The 16,279-nt window shown below is 37.7% G+C and overlaps 1 protein-coding gene across 1 annotated transcript in view; it reads left to right on the forward strand.

Annotated features, from left to right (window-relative positions):
• KIF4A (kinesin family member 4A) overlaps nt 1-16,279 on the forward strand; it is a 129,145-nt gene that overhangs the window by 101,715 nt on the left and 11,151 nt on the right. Inside the window, exons 21-27 of the mRNA XM_004694456.2 lie at nt 6,811-6,966; nt 7,083-7,183; nt 11,218-11,347; nt 13,850-14,020; nt 14,372-14,479; nt 15,450-15,527; nt 15,889-15,987. Of these exons, the coding sequence (XP_004694513.1) occupies nt 6,811-6,966; nt 7,083-7,183; nt 11,218-11,347; nt 13,850-14,020; nt 14,372-14,479; nt 15,450-15,527; nt 15,889-15,987 (843 nt within the window). The remainder of the gene's footprint in view (nt 1-6,810; nt 6,967-7,082; nt 7,184-11,217; nt 11,348-13,849; nt 14,021-14,371; nt 14,480-15,449; nt 15,528-15,888; nt 15,988-16,279) is intronic.

Genomic DNA, 16,279 nt, shown 5'->3' on the forward strand with positions numbered 1-16,279 from the left:
ATAATAATAATAATAATAATAATAATAATAATAAACAGTTATATGCCAGAGACATTTTATGGGGGTGGATTGGGGAATGAGAAGTTGGGAGAGGGAGATGCAGTGGACTTTGGTGATGGCACATGGGTGATTTGATGATGGGAAGCCCAAGGATTACAACTGAGATGGAAAAATGCACAAAATGATGGAAAAATAAACTATTGAAAAGAAAAAAAAAACTATTAACAAAAGTTGCAAAAAAAGAATGTAAAGGAACCCTGGAGAATCTATAAATGTGCCATAAAGATGATTATTACACAGATATATTATTAAAGTCTAAAGCAAATTACTATGAAATGAATTTAGGCGTGGACAATGGGGAGATACAATTCTATAGAAACACATAAGGGATTTCAATGTTACAGAGCTGATTTTTAAGTTCCACGTATGTAGAGTTTGTGTATGCATGTTTTATCACATAGTTCAAAGTTTTCATATGTTGATATATGTTATATGTATCTTGTCTTGTTCAAAAATTTGAAAAAGTTTCAAAATAACAATTGACTGGGAGGTGGGAGAAAAACTGGAGAGAAATTGAGGTCTGCTAATTCCTTGGTTTTTTGAGAGAATAAGATACGTAATTATTTTGAATTTTCTTAAGAAAATAAAGAGAAACATGTTTGTCAAAAAAATAATAATTCCCTCTTGTACTGCTTTTGCTGTGTATCTGGGTTCTGGTAGGTTGTGTCTTCATCTTCATTTGACTCCACATATTAATTTCTTCTGATTTCCTCATTAATCCAGTAGTCATTCAGTAATGTATTGTTCAGTCTCCACATAATAGATTTTCCTATTTTCTTTTCGTGATTGATTTCTATTTTAATACCATTATGTTCAGAGGCGATACTTGATAGGATTGCAGTTCATGGTTATATTGATAATTGGTCTGTCCTGGAAAATGATCTATGTATACTTAAAAGGAATATATACTTAGCTTTCTGAGATATAGTGGCCTGTAAATGTTCAGTAGCCCCATCCTCATTTAGCACTACTGTTTGCTGATTTTCTGTCTGGTTGATTGATCAATTGATATAATTGTAATTGTGTATGACCAATGTTTTTTAGGTTTTTATACTCCTTTGTTTGTTATGTATATTGATGAGTGTTTTTCTCCTCCTGATATGTTGATCCTTTAGTCATTATATCATACCCATCCCTTTCTCTTGTTATGTTTTTTAAGTGGAAGTTTATTTTATCCCTAAGTATGACTGTCCCTGTCCTTTTTTGGGTCCCATTTACTTATAGAATTGTTTTCTAGCCATTTACTTTAAACCTATGTTTATGTTTGAAGCTCAGATGTATCCACTTGAAACAACAGAAATATCAGATTGGTTTTCTGATCTAGCAACCATTCAGGGCCTTTTGATTGGCAAGTTCAATCCACTGTATTTAATGTGATAATTGATATATAGGCATTCGTTACTGGCGTTTTGTCTTTAATTTTTTTTATATATATTATTCATTTCCTTATTTAATTTCTGTGGGTTTTCTTCACTTTGATATAGACAGAAGTGCATATTTCAACATTTATCCTAAGGGAGAAATGTGTTTTCTTCTAATGTTTGCAACTCCTTCAGCTTTTGTTTGTCTGGGAAAGCCTTTATTTCTCTTTCATTTTTGAAAGTCTTGCTGGATATAGCAAGACTGGCAGTGTTTATTTTTAGTATTTTCTAAATACTATTTTCTCAGCTGGCAGTGTTTATTTTTTAGTATTTTGAATACATCATTACATTCTCTCCTTTCTTGTAGTTTCTGCTGAGAAATCTGATGTAGGCTGATGGAAATACATTCCCTGCTTTTCCCCCTAACCACCTTCAACATCCTTTCTTTGTCTTGAACTCTTGCTGGTTTCACTACTGTATGTTTTCATGTTGGTCTTGTTGATTGTAGGTAACCAAGTGTTCTTATAACTTCATGGACTAGTTTATTTAATTCCTTCCCCCAGATATGTGGCATATTCCTCCATTCTTTCTTTGACTTTCTGTTCCCCTGCTTCTCTCTTCCCCTTCTGTGGTACCCATTTTTATGTTGACTGACCTTCTTCATGGTGTCAGATATTCCTTGAATTGCTTTTTCTTCCTTTTGTTTTTTGGCATCTCATTTCTATCTTTTTTTTTTTTTTAAGATTGACTTATTTATGCATACAGAACTGGGGTACAGGCCAGAGGTGTGGGGGTGAGAGGATTTACAAGAGACAGAGTGGGGAGCAGAACAGACAAATGGACTGAAATAAACTGCTGAGGGGAGCAGCAGGCTGTCAGGAGAGGTCTGCTGCGCCATGTGGGTCACCTTCCTGTCCGGGGATCAAACTCATGCTACAGTGGTTGTGATATCCTCACAGTGTGTGCTTTAGCCTGTTACGCCACCAGGGAGGGCCCTCTTCCACTAGCTTTAAGATCACTAATGTAATCCTTTATTTGATATATTCTGCTTCTCTAGAGTTCTTGGTCTTATTGAGCTCTTTACCCCCTAAATTTCTATTATTTTCTTATTTAAATATTCCACTTCTACCTTGTATTCATTGATTTTTACTTTTGAGCTCATTAGTTTATATTTCTGAAATTTTTTTGCACCTCTTTGGTTAGCTTTTTGTAGTTCTCATGTATTACTTTTACTTTGCCTTTGAGTTTCTTCATTATAGCAGTTCTGAACTCTATCTGATAGGGGGATATAATCTTCCATTTTTGTGTTTGGATTCTGGAGAGTTTTTCTCATCTTGTAATGCTATACTCTCAAGGTGTTACATTATCATGTGCTACATTTTTTTGTTTACCCATTTTCCTACTTGATGTCTCCCTATTTTATTGGTTTTTATATCTTTTGCATTTGATTTTATTGACCACTTTTTATTTTATTTGGCCTTGTTGGCTTTTGTACATTCTCAGCTCTGTTTTGTGGCTGAAACAGAAGGGTGGGGAAGAAATTGTAGGGAATCCAGATGTTGGTGCAGATAAGTTAGGGTGCAGATCAGTTGTGTTTAGGTCACTCCCAGTATCTTTCTTTTCTTAAGTTTGGTTTGAGAGATCAGAAGTTCCTCTGCACTTAGTATGCCTCACAAAGTCAGTACCAGTCCCAAGGATGGGAAGGCCGAGTGCAGATCATATTGCCTGTTCTGCTATTTTTACTATAGACCCAGTCTGTGTGGAGCATTCTGTTTCCTCCACAAGGTTTCCCCCCTCAGTCAAGGGAATAAGACGCTATACAATCTCTGCTCACCTCTCTTCCAGGAGAGCAGAGCTTACCACCCTGCCACCACTGTCCCCTACTCGAGACCACAATCCACAGGTGCCTATCTCTTCCCACTTCCTGTTTAGTAGAACATGAATCTCCTCTATGTTGACCCTGTTGAAGTCCGCATTGGATTATACCAACCAAAGGATAATCAGTCCCATTCCTATCGATAAGACTTATCTGTCCAAACAGTGTCCTTTGATTCACTGCTCTTAAGAGCCACCACCTGTTGGAAGCAGACCCTGCCATTGTCTCTGCCAGGGCCTGTCATATCTGCTCCTGTTGGCAGGGTCTGCTCCACTGCTTTCTAGGAACTACCATGTCTGGATTGCTTCCAGGAGTCTACCAAGGGCTTGCTGGGGCCTGTGGGAGCCTACTGTGATGTACCTGCTTCTGGATCCTATCCCAGTGTTCGTTGAGATCTGCTGGACTTACCATGGCAAAGGATGCTTCCAGGACCCTCACAGGTCTCACTGAGTTCTATAACGGCCCTACAGCCAGTGGGACTGCTTCCAGAACCTATCTTGGAGCTCATTAAGATCCACAAAGGACTACTATAGAAGGTCTGCTTTCAGGAGCTCGTAGAAGTGTGCAGAGGGCTACTGCCAGAGAGACTACGTTCAAGACCCACCCTGGAACTCAGCAAGTAATGCAGAGAGCCACTATGGAATAGTCTGCTCCCAGATCTCCTCAGGCTTGCTGAGGGCTACTGCCAGTAGGGCTGTTTTCAGGACCTTCCCTGAAGCTCACTGAGTTTTGCAGCAATGACTGAGGAGGGCTATTGTAGTGTTTCTGCTTCCAGGTCCCATCCTAGGGTTCACTGAGTTATTCCAAGTGTTACCATGTAAAGGTCTTGCCATTTCTACTATGCTTACAGAGCCCACCGTGCCATCAGTGTTCATCTTACCTACCCAGGAAGGCTACCTGTTTGGCCCATTCCACTGCTCACTGGGCTCCCCTTTTCCCATTGCTCCTAATGTGCTATAATTACCTGTTTTTCCTTTAAGAGTTACTAGCTTTGTTCTGTTGCAATCTAGCTGTGAGTAAATGGAGAAGATGAGCACAGTGTTTTCAGTCTGCTGCCATCTTCTTTTCTAATATAGACATTTAGTGCTATAAATTTCCCCTTAATTACACCTGTAACAATATTCTACAAGTTTTATAGTCTTTTTTAAATTCAATTCAAAATGCATTGTTGATTTCCTCTTTGACCCATGAGTCATTTAGAACTGTTATTTAGTTTCCAAATGTTTGGTTGTTTTTTTTTTTTTCCCAAATATCTGTCTGTTATAATTTTTAAGTTCTGTCAGGTACTAGTGGAGCAGAAGCAGAATTTGATAGAGAAGCAACTGGAAGATGCACTGAGGGAGTAACTGATCTGGCTACCAGCTAATAGTTCCAGTCAGTCACATATTCATGTAAACTCTGATAACAGCCTTTTGTCTAAAAGATTGGAATGTAGACCTGATGCTGTGACTAAGCAAACAATGGGCTTCTTCAGGAATTGCCTCATCTCACCCAGTCTTAAGTCATAAGCCACTGTCATTTTTAGAAACTTTATCTCTTTTTAGTATTTGCTAGGCATTGTGTGTATGAATGTTATACGAGGACTGGAGGTTGAAAAACCTAGAGGAATAAAGACAATTCTCTGGGCCCCTATTTAGAGGGGTTTATTTTTATATTTGCTACCTAATAAATTCCACAGTATCTTTAAAAATGTTAAAGGATATGGTGTGTCTTCAAGTTTCAACTGGAATTATGAGTTTGTGTTTTTCTCCTGTAGTTCTGTTATTACTTCATGCATTTTGAAACTTTTTTTAAATTTTTATTATTAAAGTGACATTGGTTTGAAGCATTATTATTAAGGATATATTTTTTTTTAGGATTAATTGTTCCCTTAAATATTATGAAATGGTGTGTGTGTTTTTTTAAATCCCTGATAATATTATTTTTTCTGAAATCTCCCTTTTTCAATTTAATAATGTAGCCCCTCCACTTTTATCTCAACTAATGTTAGCATGGTATAGTTTTTATTTATTTATTTTTTTAGCTTTACTCTAATACCTTTTATGTCTTCATATGGAAAGTGTTTCTTGTGGGAAATATATAACAGGGTCTGGCTTTCCTAACTCTTCATTTTAATTGTGGTGTTCAGACCATTTACATTTAATGTGATTATTCATATGAATAGGCTTGGATCTGTCTTGCCATTTGCCTTCTATTTGTCCTATCTATTCTTTGTTCCCTTTTTTAGTTTCTGGGATTTTGTTCTTGGAGTGGAGGGGGTCTTTATGATTGGTTTATATATGATTTTGTTTCATGTGTTTGGGTGCTTTGTTATTAGGGATATAAATAAGGATTAGTTCTCTTGACTAATTGACTCCTTTACCATTATGAAATGATCTTTTTATTATCAAAAATATTGTCTTTGGTAATATTTTTTATGTGAATTCTACTTATCTCATGCTAATATGTCAACTCAGCTTTATTTTGATACTCTGCATGGTATCTCTTCTTCAAAAGTCAAAGTTTTCATGGGGATGGTTACTTTTTAAGACATTTATTTGGGCCCTCCCTGGTGGCGCAGCAGGTTAAAGCACAGCATTGAGAAGCTAAAGCCACTTCCGCATGAGTTCGATTCCTGCTTGTCTCCTGCCCCAGAGGTGACCACATGGTGTGGCAGATCTCTCCTGACCCACCCGCTGCTCCCCTCTGCAGTGTACTTCGTCCATCTGCCTGTTCTGCTCCCCACTCTGTCACTGGTGAAGCCTCTCACCGCCCCTGAGCCTCTGGCCTGTACCCCAGTTCTGTATGCACAAATAAATAAATCTTAAAAAAAAAAAACATTAATTTGGCCATTGCATTTTCTTTGCTTTAAATTTCCTATTTATCAAAAAAATTCCATTTACCTACTTAAAAATTAAAAAAATAGAATATACAGTGCCTTCCCGGTGGTGCAGTGGGTTAAGGTACAGCACAATGGAGCTAGCCACAGCTGCCTCGGCATGAGTTCAATCCCCAGCTAGGGAGGTGACCCACATGGTGCAGCAGACTTCTCCTGTCTCCCCAGCTACTCCCCTCAGCTGTGTACTTCAGTCACTCTGCCTGTTCTGCTTCCCACTCAGTCTCTGGTGAATATACTCACTGCCCATGCACCCTTGCCTATACCCCAGTTCTGTACGTAGAAATAAATAAATCTTTAATAAATAAATAAATAGAACATACAATCAAAATATACTTCAATTCTAATCATAAATAATTAAAGGCAATGGACAAAAAGAGAAAATGAAGATGGTAAACATAGGGTACATAGAAATGTTAGGATATTTTCTATAGTAAATCTTTCTTGTGAAACTTTAGGTGATTGCTATTAAAGGCTCTTAGAGAACTATTGACTTTTTGGTTAGTGTAGGCACAAATGCAAATCATTTCTAGTTACTTGGGCTCTGTTCTGAGTGAAATTAAGTCTGGAGCTGAATATTGCCCATGGACTAGAGATTTCTCATTCCTAACCCAAATGTTTACTTATTTCTCTTCTAGAATTGGCTTGGAAATGAAATTGAGGTTATGGTCAGTACTGAGGAAGCTAAACGCCATTTGAATGACCTTATTGAAGACAGAAAGATCCTAGCTCAGGATGTGGCTCAACTTAAAGAAAAAAAGGAATCTGGGGAGAATCCACCTCCTAAACTTCGGGTAAGTGCCCTTATAGAAATATGTTACCAATAAACAGACTCTGTATTCCCCGGATATCTTTATTACTACTTTGGAGGATTACTTTCCATCACCCTCATTTCCACTGTTCTTTACAGAGGCGCACATTCTCACTTGCTGAACTGCGTAATCCAGTTTCTGAGTCAGAGGACTCCATTACAAAGCAGATTGAAAGCCTAGAAACTGAAATGGAACTCAGGTAATGGTACTATCTCTAAGGCGTTATAAAACTTTATGCCTGGAATCAAAATAATACCTGTCAATCTGGTACTTCAAAGTTTTTTTTTTTTTAAGGTGTCAGCTGTATGATCAAAGATAGACTTTTACGGGTGACCATAATGTTTATAAATGTACAGATGTTTATAATGATATATGCCTAAAGTTATGTAATGCTATAAGTCATTATCTCAATAAAAAATTATTAAAATAAATTTTTCAGATACCAAAAAGAAAATAAAATCTTATTTTTCAAAAAGTTTTGTGACAGAAAATAGTGATTTTTTTAACTAAAATTTCACTAAATATGTTAGATGCATCTCATTCAGTCCCTCCCTATAAGAGGTATCATTATAACTGATGAGGTAAGCATCATTCTTTTTTACTTCAGAGTTCTAAACTGAAGTCCAGAAATCTTACAGAATTGGCTAAAGGTTCTACAGAGCTGGGGTTCAAAACTCAGTCTACCTAATACCAATCAATACCCATACTTTTTACAAGGTACCACAATTTTTGATGGTTTGTAAAATGTAGATTTGACTAAAAACAGTTTTAGAGGAACTCAAGAATGACACCAATATAGTAACAACATAGGAGGAGGACAACTTTAGAGATGATCAGCAAAGTAGAGCTAATGTATGAGTAAAGTTACCTTGAACATTAAATGAGATTAGTGACTTAAGTACAGAACATAGTACTTGGCATATTAGAAGTGCTTGATTAATGTTCTTTTCTTTATCCATTCTTGGTACTAAAACCAGAAATTAGACTAACACAGCCTGTCTAATCACTGTTTGTTGCTACATACATACATATATATATATATATATATATAAAATCTAGAAGGATCAGAATTTTGACAGATTTTATAGTCTTAAATAATAGAATTGTACTGCCTATGAGATATCAGAGATCATTTAATCTATTTTTAGCAACACATACTAGCTGTTTATCTTTGGAAACATCTGTAAATGAGTTTCTTCTTTGTGCTGCACTGAATGTTCTGAATATAAATATGTAGAGAGAATAAATGGCATCATCCTTACTTTGAAGTGAAATGACTCAACATAGTATGCTGGGATCATTTGTTAAAATTTCAGGAATATTGTAAACCATTGATAGCTTACTATTGGTTATGGTGACAGTATTGATAACAAAGAAACTAGCAAAAGATGCAATTCACGTCTGCTTTTTTAAGTGCTGGTTCTTTTTTAAGTGCTAGTTAAATATCTGCACATCACTGAGTATAAGTGAATAATTATTTTAAAAGTATGGTAAGTGCCAAGTAGAGGACAAATTATATAAGGATAAGTTTAGTCAAGGAAATTTTCCTAAAGTTAATGAAACAAAGTAAATTTTGAAACAGCTAATGGACATGAGTTGTCAGAAAAGGCATATGATAGATAAAAATTGTAAAATGTCCTGGCCTACCTCTTCCAAGAAGCCTCTCTGACTCTTCATCCATCACTAATCCTGTCCTTCAAAACTTACAGTACTAAATCATGTGATACAGATGATATGCTATCTTTATATTTATTGGTTTTGTCAAGATTATAATCTTGTTGAAGTAAAGAACTATCTTCTCAAAATGTGATCCACAAATCCATGGGGATCTCTGAGAACCTTTGTTAAAGGAGTGATAAAACTTTGCGTAATAATATTTAGACATTATTTGTTGTTTTTACTGTATTGATATTTACCATGATCATGCGAAAGCAAAAGTGGACAAAACTAATGCCTTAGGCTGAATTAAAGCAGTGCTGCCAACCTGTACTAATGGTCACGATACACTTCATGCCATACACATTGTTCTTTTAAGTTGGTTCTACTTTAAGATGGTCTTGATAAATCAGTAAAATTGTTAACTTTATCACATCTTGATCCTTTAGTTTGCGTCTTTTGAATATTCTAACAGAGTGGAAAGAACACAGAGAACTACATGATGGTTATCTCTGGGAGAAATGTTTGTACAATTGTTTAAGGAAAAGAGCTCCATGGGCCTCTCTTTTCACAGAACATCTTTACTTGAGAGAAATACTGATGGACAAACTATGATTATTCAGATTTGGGTTCTTGGCAGACATTTTCTCAAAAATGAACGGTATAATTGTCACTACAAGGAAAACTGACAGTTTAGTTTATCACCAAAGATAAAATTTAGGCTTTCAAGCAGCACTTAGAATTTTAGACGACTCGTTGAGGTTGATAGTTTTTCATAGTTTTTCTGATAAGGCCAACAGTGATATTAATAGTCATGATTTTTATTTATTTTTTAAATACTTGTTTTTATTTATTCGTAGAAGTGGGGGGTAGGCCATAGGTGTGGGGGATGAGAGGATTCACCAGACAGAATAGGGAGCAAAAAGGTGGATTTACTGAAGTATACTACTGATGGGAGCAGCAGGTGAGACAAGAGAAATCTGCTGCACCATATGTGGTTTAGCTCCCTGGCCGGGAATGAAACTCAGGTTATAGTAGTGATAGCATGATAGCACTGAGACTTAACCCGTATGCCACCAAGAAGGCCACCAATCATGATTTTATTTATATTTTATAATGAAATATGTTCATTCTTTGAGGCTCTGTATTACTCAGTCTTATCAAAATATTACAAAATCATATCTGGGTAAAAGTCCATTCAGATAGCAAGGCAGACCAATGTATTTTCTTTTCTTTTTAAATAAACTTTATTTATAGAGCACTTTAAGATTCAGAGCAAAATTGAGTAGAAGGTACAGAAATCTCACATATATACCTGCTCCCATACATGCATAGTCTCCCCCACCAAAATCCCCCACCAAAGTGGTACATTTCTTAAAATTGATGAACTTATAACTCACAATTTACATTAGAGTTCTCTCTTATTATTGTACATTCTGTGGGTTGGAACATAACTATAGTGCCATATAGCCACCATTACAAACTTATACAAAGGTGTTTAGGCCCTAAAAATCTTCTGTGATCTACCTGTACATCCCACCCTCCCTGCCTTTTAACCCCTCACAACCACTTTTTATTTTCTCCATAGTTTAACCTTTCCCAGAATTAAACCAATGGAATTTTATTTATTCATATATATGAATAATGCATCATTGCTCATTTTTTACAGTGTTTGATTTCTCCTCTCAGGTATTATCCCATGAAATTACCAAAAAAAGATATCCATGAAACATCACCATAGACTCTTATGCTCTTCCCTCCCATTTTGATCACTTACCCTCCCCTCCCCTGATGAGTGTCTCTAATTTATATTTTGACTGCTAGTTTTATCTTTTTTTTTTGCCTGACCCCTTATATGATTTCCCTGTGTTACTTCTATAATTGAAACCATTCGATATTATTCTTTCTCCTTCTGACTTATTTCACTGAGCATAATCCCTCCCAGCCCCATCCATCTTCTTGATCCAGTCATCTGTTTTGGGGTATTTATATTTTTGCCATATTTTAGCTAATATAAATAGTATAAACACAAAAAAGATAAACACATGCCTTTTGCAGCAACATTGATGGAGATGGAAGGAACATGCTTAGTGAAATAAGCCAGAAAGAAAAAGAAAAATACCGGATGGTTTCACTTGTAGCAGGAGCATAAAAGACCAGGGGGAAAGATATTAGTAATAATGAACAACTGTATACCAGAGACATTTTATGGGTGTGGAGTAGGGGATGGGATCAAAATGGGGGGTGGGGGAAGTGCACTGGACTGTGGTGATGACACATGGGTGATTTGGTGTTGGGAAGCCCACGGAGATTACAACTGAGATGAAAAAAGGCACAAAATGATTTAAAAATAAACTATTATATTATTAAATAAAACCATTTGAATAATCTCTTAGAGTCCTCTGTACCAGGATTTGAGATACTGTATAAAATCCTAACCAGATCATGTAGTTATTACATAAATGATATTTAACTGATAACTCCTTCCATAAAACTATCTGAAATTTCTCTTCATAGCTCTTCCCTTCTTGATGTTTAAGCTGCTAGCAATAAAGCTTATTGTTTCTTCTACTGAAGGAGTGCCCAGATTGCCGATCTACAGCAGAAGCTACTGGATGCAGAAAGTGAAGACAGGCCAAAACAGCGCTGGGAAAATATTGCTACCATTCTAGAAGCCAAGTGTGCCCTAAAATATTTAATTGGAGAGGTAAGCATGAATCTTCCTACTAGAAATTAGGAGTCTGACTTGTTAGTTTGAAATATGTTGTCAGCCACATACTTTCATAGTGCTATAGCCATTTTCATATAGGAACTATAGTGACACTAACATTAAAGAAATAATTGAATGGGGCTCTCCCTGGTGGCACAACAGTTAATGTTAAAGCACAGCACTATGAAGCCATCTGAAGCCACTGCAGCATGAGTTTGATTCCTGGCCAGGGAGGTGACCACATGGTGTGGCAGACCTCTCTTGACCCACCCACTGCTGCTCTCAGCATTGTATTTCAGTAGATCTGCCTGTTCTGCTCCCCACTCTGTCTCTAATGAATCCTCTTATTCCCCTGCACCTCTGGCCTGTACTCCAGTTCTGGTATGCATAAATAAATAAAACTTTTTTAAAAAGAAAGAAATAATTGAATGGGTAAAGCTTGCTGTGATGCATGAACAGGTCAGTCACATAAGAAAAATATGACTTGCAAGTTGATAACTTTCATGCCTGAGATACAGTAAGTGTTCAATAAATGTTGGCTGATGTTATTAGGAAAAACTCAGGATGCTATAGTAAGCCACTAGTTAAACTATCTTACCATACTCCTTCTTTTAAAAACCTGTGAGAAGTGTATCCAAAAAGTTTAAGATACAAGGGGCCTCCCTGGTGGCACAAAGAGTTAAAGCACACTGCAGCAGGAGTTCGATCCCCAGCCAGGTAAGTAACCCACATTGCACAGCAGACCTCTCCTGTCTTGCATACTGCTCCCCTCAGCAGTGTATTTTAGTACATATGCCGGTTCAGCTCTCCACTCTGTCTTTGTTGAACCCTCATCCCCTACACCCAGTTCTTATATGCATAAGTAAATAAATTTTTTTAAAAGTTTAAGATACAGTGTAGAGAATAGCTTTGATCATCTTCTCATATGTAATGACTCTTTTTTAACGTACAAGAACTGGGGTACAGGCCAGAGGTATGGGGTTGAGAGGATTCACCGAAGAAAGAGTGGGGAGCATAACAGGCAGACTTACTAAAATACACTGCTGAGGGGAGCAGCAGACAGGTCAGGAGAGCTCTGAAGCACCATGTAGGTCAGCTCCCTGGCCAGGGCTCAAACTCATGCTGCAGTGGCTGCCAAATAGCTTCATGTTGCTGCACTTTAACCCGTTGGACCACCAGGAAGAGCTCTGTAAAGATTCATCTTAAGGGAGACACATCTTTGCTGACCTTAAAATAGCATACTATCTTATACTATCACAGGAAAAATTAATGTTGAGGGGCCTCCCTGGTGGCACAAGTGGTTAAGTCTCAACACTATGGAGCTATTGGCAGGCACTGCAGCATGAATCCAATCCCCGTCCAGGGAGCTGACCCAAATGGCCTGGCAGACCTTTCTTGAACCGCCAACTGCTGTCCTTAGTAGTGTATTTTAGTCCGTCTCCCTGTTCTGCTCCCCACTCTGTCTCTGGTGAATCTTCTCACCCCCTGCACTTCTCACCCACACCCAGCTCTTGTATGCATAAATAATAAAAAGTAATAATAATAGCAAAAAAAATTAACGTTGATCCCCTCTGGCAATTGAGGCATTTTCACTAGAGACAAGCATCCAAACCTCCAACTCTGCAAGTTGGAGCAGTATTCATATTAATAAATTTTATGTTGGGTTAGCAGGTGTTTTTCTGTTAAGGAAATCCTGATTAATCTTATAAACACTGGTGTTTATGATGTTCATAATATCATGATTTAGATCTGAGCTAGTAGTAAATGTGAAACTAGGCCAGCATGGTATATCAATCGAGCCTAAAATGCGAGATCCACAGTCTCAGGTAATGTATCTACATGTTCCAACATGTAAATACAGACATTCTGAGATGGAGCATAATTGACCATAAGTATGTGTCCTGTGGATTTTTTTTAAAGATTTATTTATTCATATAGTATAGGCCAGAGGTGCAGGGGCAGTGATAGAATTCACCAGAGACAGAGTGGGGAACAGAACAGGCAGATTGACAAAGTACACTGCTGAGGGGAGCAGCAGGTCAAACAGGAGAAGTCCGCCACGCCATGTGGGTCAGCTCTGGGGTGAGGGATCAAACTTGTGCTGAAGCAGTGCAGCTAGCTTCCTAGTACTGTGCTCTAGCCCATTGTGCCACCAGGAAGGGCCCAGATTTTTCTTTTATCAAGGAGTAACTTCTCAAATATCAGTATTTGGAATCATCAGACACTGTATTAGGTTTATTTTTACCTTGAGGCAGAACACAAGATTAAATGACTTAAGGAGAGTGGCTTAGTCGCTGTCTAGCTCCACAGAAATAGGAACTCTTGTCCTGGTAATGTTGTTACTGTTCAGTGATAGAATAAATGTGATATGAAAAAATAAGAATGGACTAGACATAAAGGAACTTTCCTTAATTCATTTCAAGAAAGCTGTCATTTCCTTGCTAATGAATGGGGAAAAGTGTCAATACTCTATAAAAACTGATCTTTTATCCCTTCCAGCTGGTCTCCTCCAAAATACAGGTCAGCAAGCTTGAAAGCAGCCTGAAACAGAACAAGGCCAGCTGTGCTGACATGCAGAAGATGCTGTTTGAGGAACGGAATAATTTTGCTGAAATAGAGACAGAGTTACAGGCAGAGTTGGTCAGAGTAGAGCAACAGCACCAAGAGAAGGTAAACTCAGACAAGCCAAGAAACTATATTGAGAAACAAACCATTGTTTTGGTTGTTGTTGTTAGCTTAAAAAATAATAGCAGGGGCATGAAATTTCCATCAAAAGACCAGGTACTCTTCCGCATTTTGCAAGTAAAAAATATGAAGCTTGTCTAAGTTTATACATACCAGTGCAAATGGCTCTTAGCCAACTTTAATACCATAATTAACATGCTGACAAGCATTGTGACTGTTACTCACTGCACAGTTTACTTCTAAATCATAGGTGTTGCCTGAGTCACTGCTTGAACTAAGCCAGAATTCCATTTTTCTCTTATTCCTTTGGTCTCACTGTATTGTATCTTTCTGTAGGTGCTGTACCTTCTCAGCCAATTGCAACAAAGCCAAATGGCAGAGAAGCAGTTAGAGGAGTCAGTCAGTGAGAAGGAGCAACAGCTGCTCAGCACACTGAAGTGTCAGGTATGATAATGACACAAAAGTCTCTGAAGATAGATCCCATAGGCCTGATTGAGAATCCTGTCTGATTTAGACAGTCACACTTAAAGCAGAGTAATTAACTACTGAAGAAAATATCATGGTAGCTTTTGGTCCTATTTGATTGATTTAAGGGTATCTAAAATGCAGCCACACATAGAATAACCTTCTGGATACAGAAATGTAGTACATACTTCATAACAGACTGAGACCTGACATGTGCCTCAACCCTGAGCTCCAAAGAGTTTGAGAAAGTGAAATCATCTAGTGGAAACTTAAGGACATTTAGCTATCTTTTCCTGAGCTTGTTCTTCTGATCTTAGACCTGACATGTCTATAAATGCCTGAAGTGTGAATTTCTTCCAGAGGCTGGCAACACCACACCCTTTAGTAGCATGTTGGAACACTATTTTATCCAACTTTGAATCTTATTCCTGAACTACCAGTCTCTTGGGTTTCATTGGTACCTCCCATCGAAGACAAAAACCAAACCAGTTAAGTCTGTATTTGTGATTCCACTTGTCTTCAGTGCCAGGAAGTTTAGTCAGGCATTTTAATGTAGCAAATAAACTGTCTGGTCTATGTTGAGAAGGGTGAACAGAAGCATCTGTAGACTTCAAAGAAACAGCTAACTCTGTTTTTTGGTTCTTAATCAGCATCCTGATGTAAATAAGCAATGCAAGGCAGAGAACACAAAAGAATAAGGAGTGTAGGGGAGAGCGCATGGTTCCTACAAGCACAGGCAGGGCTGCTTCAGAATATTGGAGTAGAAGTTGCATTCAGGACACCTAAGAACTGGTAGAAATCAGGCATTTTTCTCAATGCCAATGCCGACTGTGCAAAAACCATCTGCCAGCAACTTGGCAGCATTATGTTTTCATCTGTGTGAGTTGTTTGGTAACCCACATGTAGTGCCCAAAATAATCCCACCTATCACTGCGCTAACTGGAAATAGGATGAAGAACTTGAAAAGATGCGAGAAGTGTGTGAGCAAAATAAGCAGCTTCTCCGAGAGAATGAAATCATCAAGCAGGTAATAAATCTTCTACCTATTTAATATGCCTTGGGAGACCCCATTACTGCTGAGGCAATCTCTTAGGGGTAGCCCTCAAAGTGATGATTTTGCCCTTTTATGAGGTTTACATCAAGTTTGTATGTAATATTGTCATGTGCATTTCAAAATTATATAAATTCACATTTTTTAATTTGCTCTTTTCTGAATCTAATAATGATCTTGTGACGTGGGAGTCCTTTAACCTACTCTACTCTTACCCACCTCACTTTACTATGGTTTCAAATTGAGCTAGCTTTTTTCTGGAATCTTTATGTTTTAGCTATGAACACTCCCAGAAACTGCCCTGTATTATACACCTTTGTCTTTTCTTTTCAAATAGAAACTGACCCTCCTCCAAGTAGCCAGCAGACAAAAACCTCATCTTCCTAAGGACACCCTTCTATCTCCAGACTCTTCTTTCGAATATATCCCACCTAAGGTAAACTGCTCAGTGCCTACGATATTATTGCATAGCCAAGGTTTGGGGTGAGCATGCTAAGATCACCTTTTAGAAAAGTTTGAAAGTTAAAATCCCCAAATTCCAGCACATCAGTTTTCCTTGGAGTTCCAGGTAAAATTATAGTATAATCTTGAGGAAAAATAGTCATTTTCCCTCCCCAAAAAGGCTGACTTTTGGCATGTACAAGGATTATGTAACACAACTGAGGAGGAGATGGAGGAACAGGAAAAAGAGCAATGCTCTGCTGTCCATCCAAAGATACTTATCTCAT

Source organism: Condylura cristata, unplaced genomic scaffold (assembly GCF_000260355.1).
Source record: "Condylura cristata isolate star-nosed mole 26May11 unplaced genomic scaffold, ConCri1.0 scaffold00043, whole genome shotgun sequence".
Taxonomy (NCBI): Eukaryota; Metazoa; Chordata; class Mammalia; order Eulipotyphla; family Talpidae; genus Condylura; species Condylura cristata.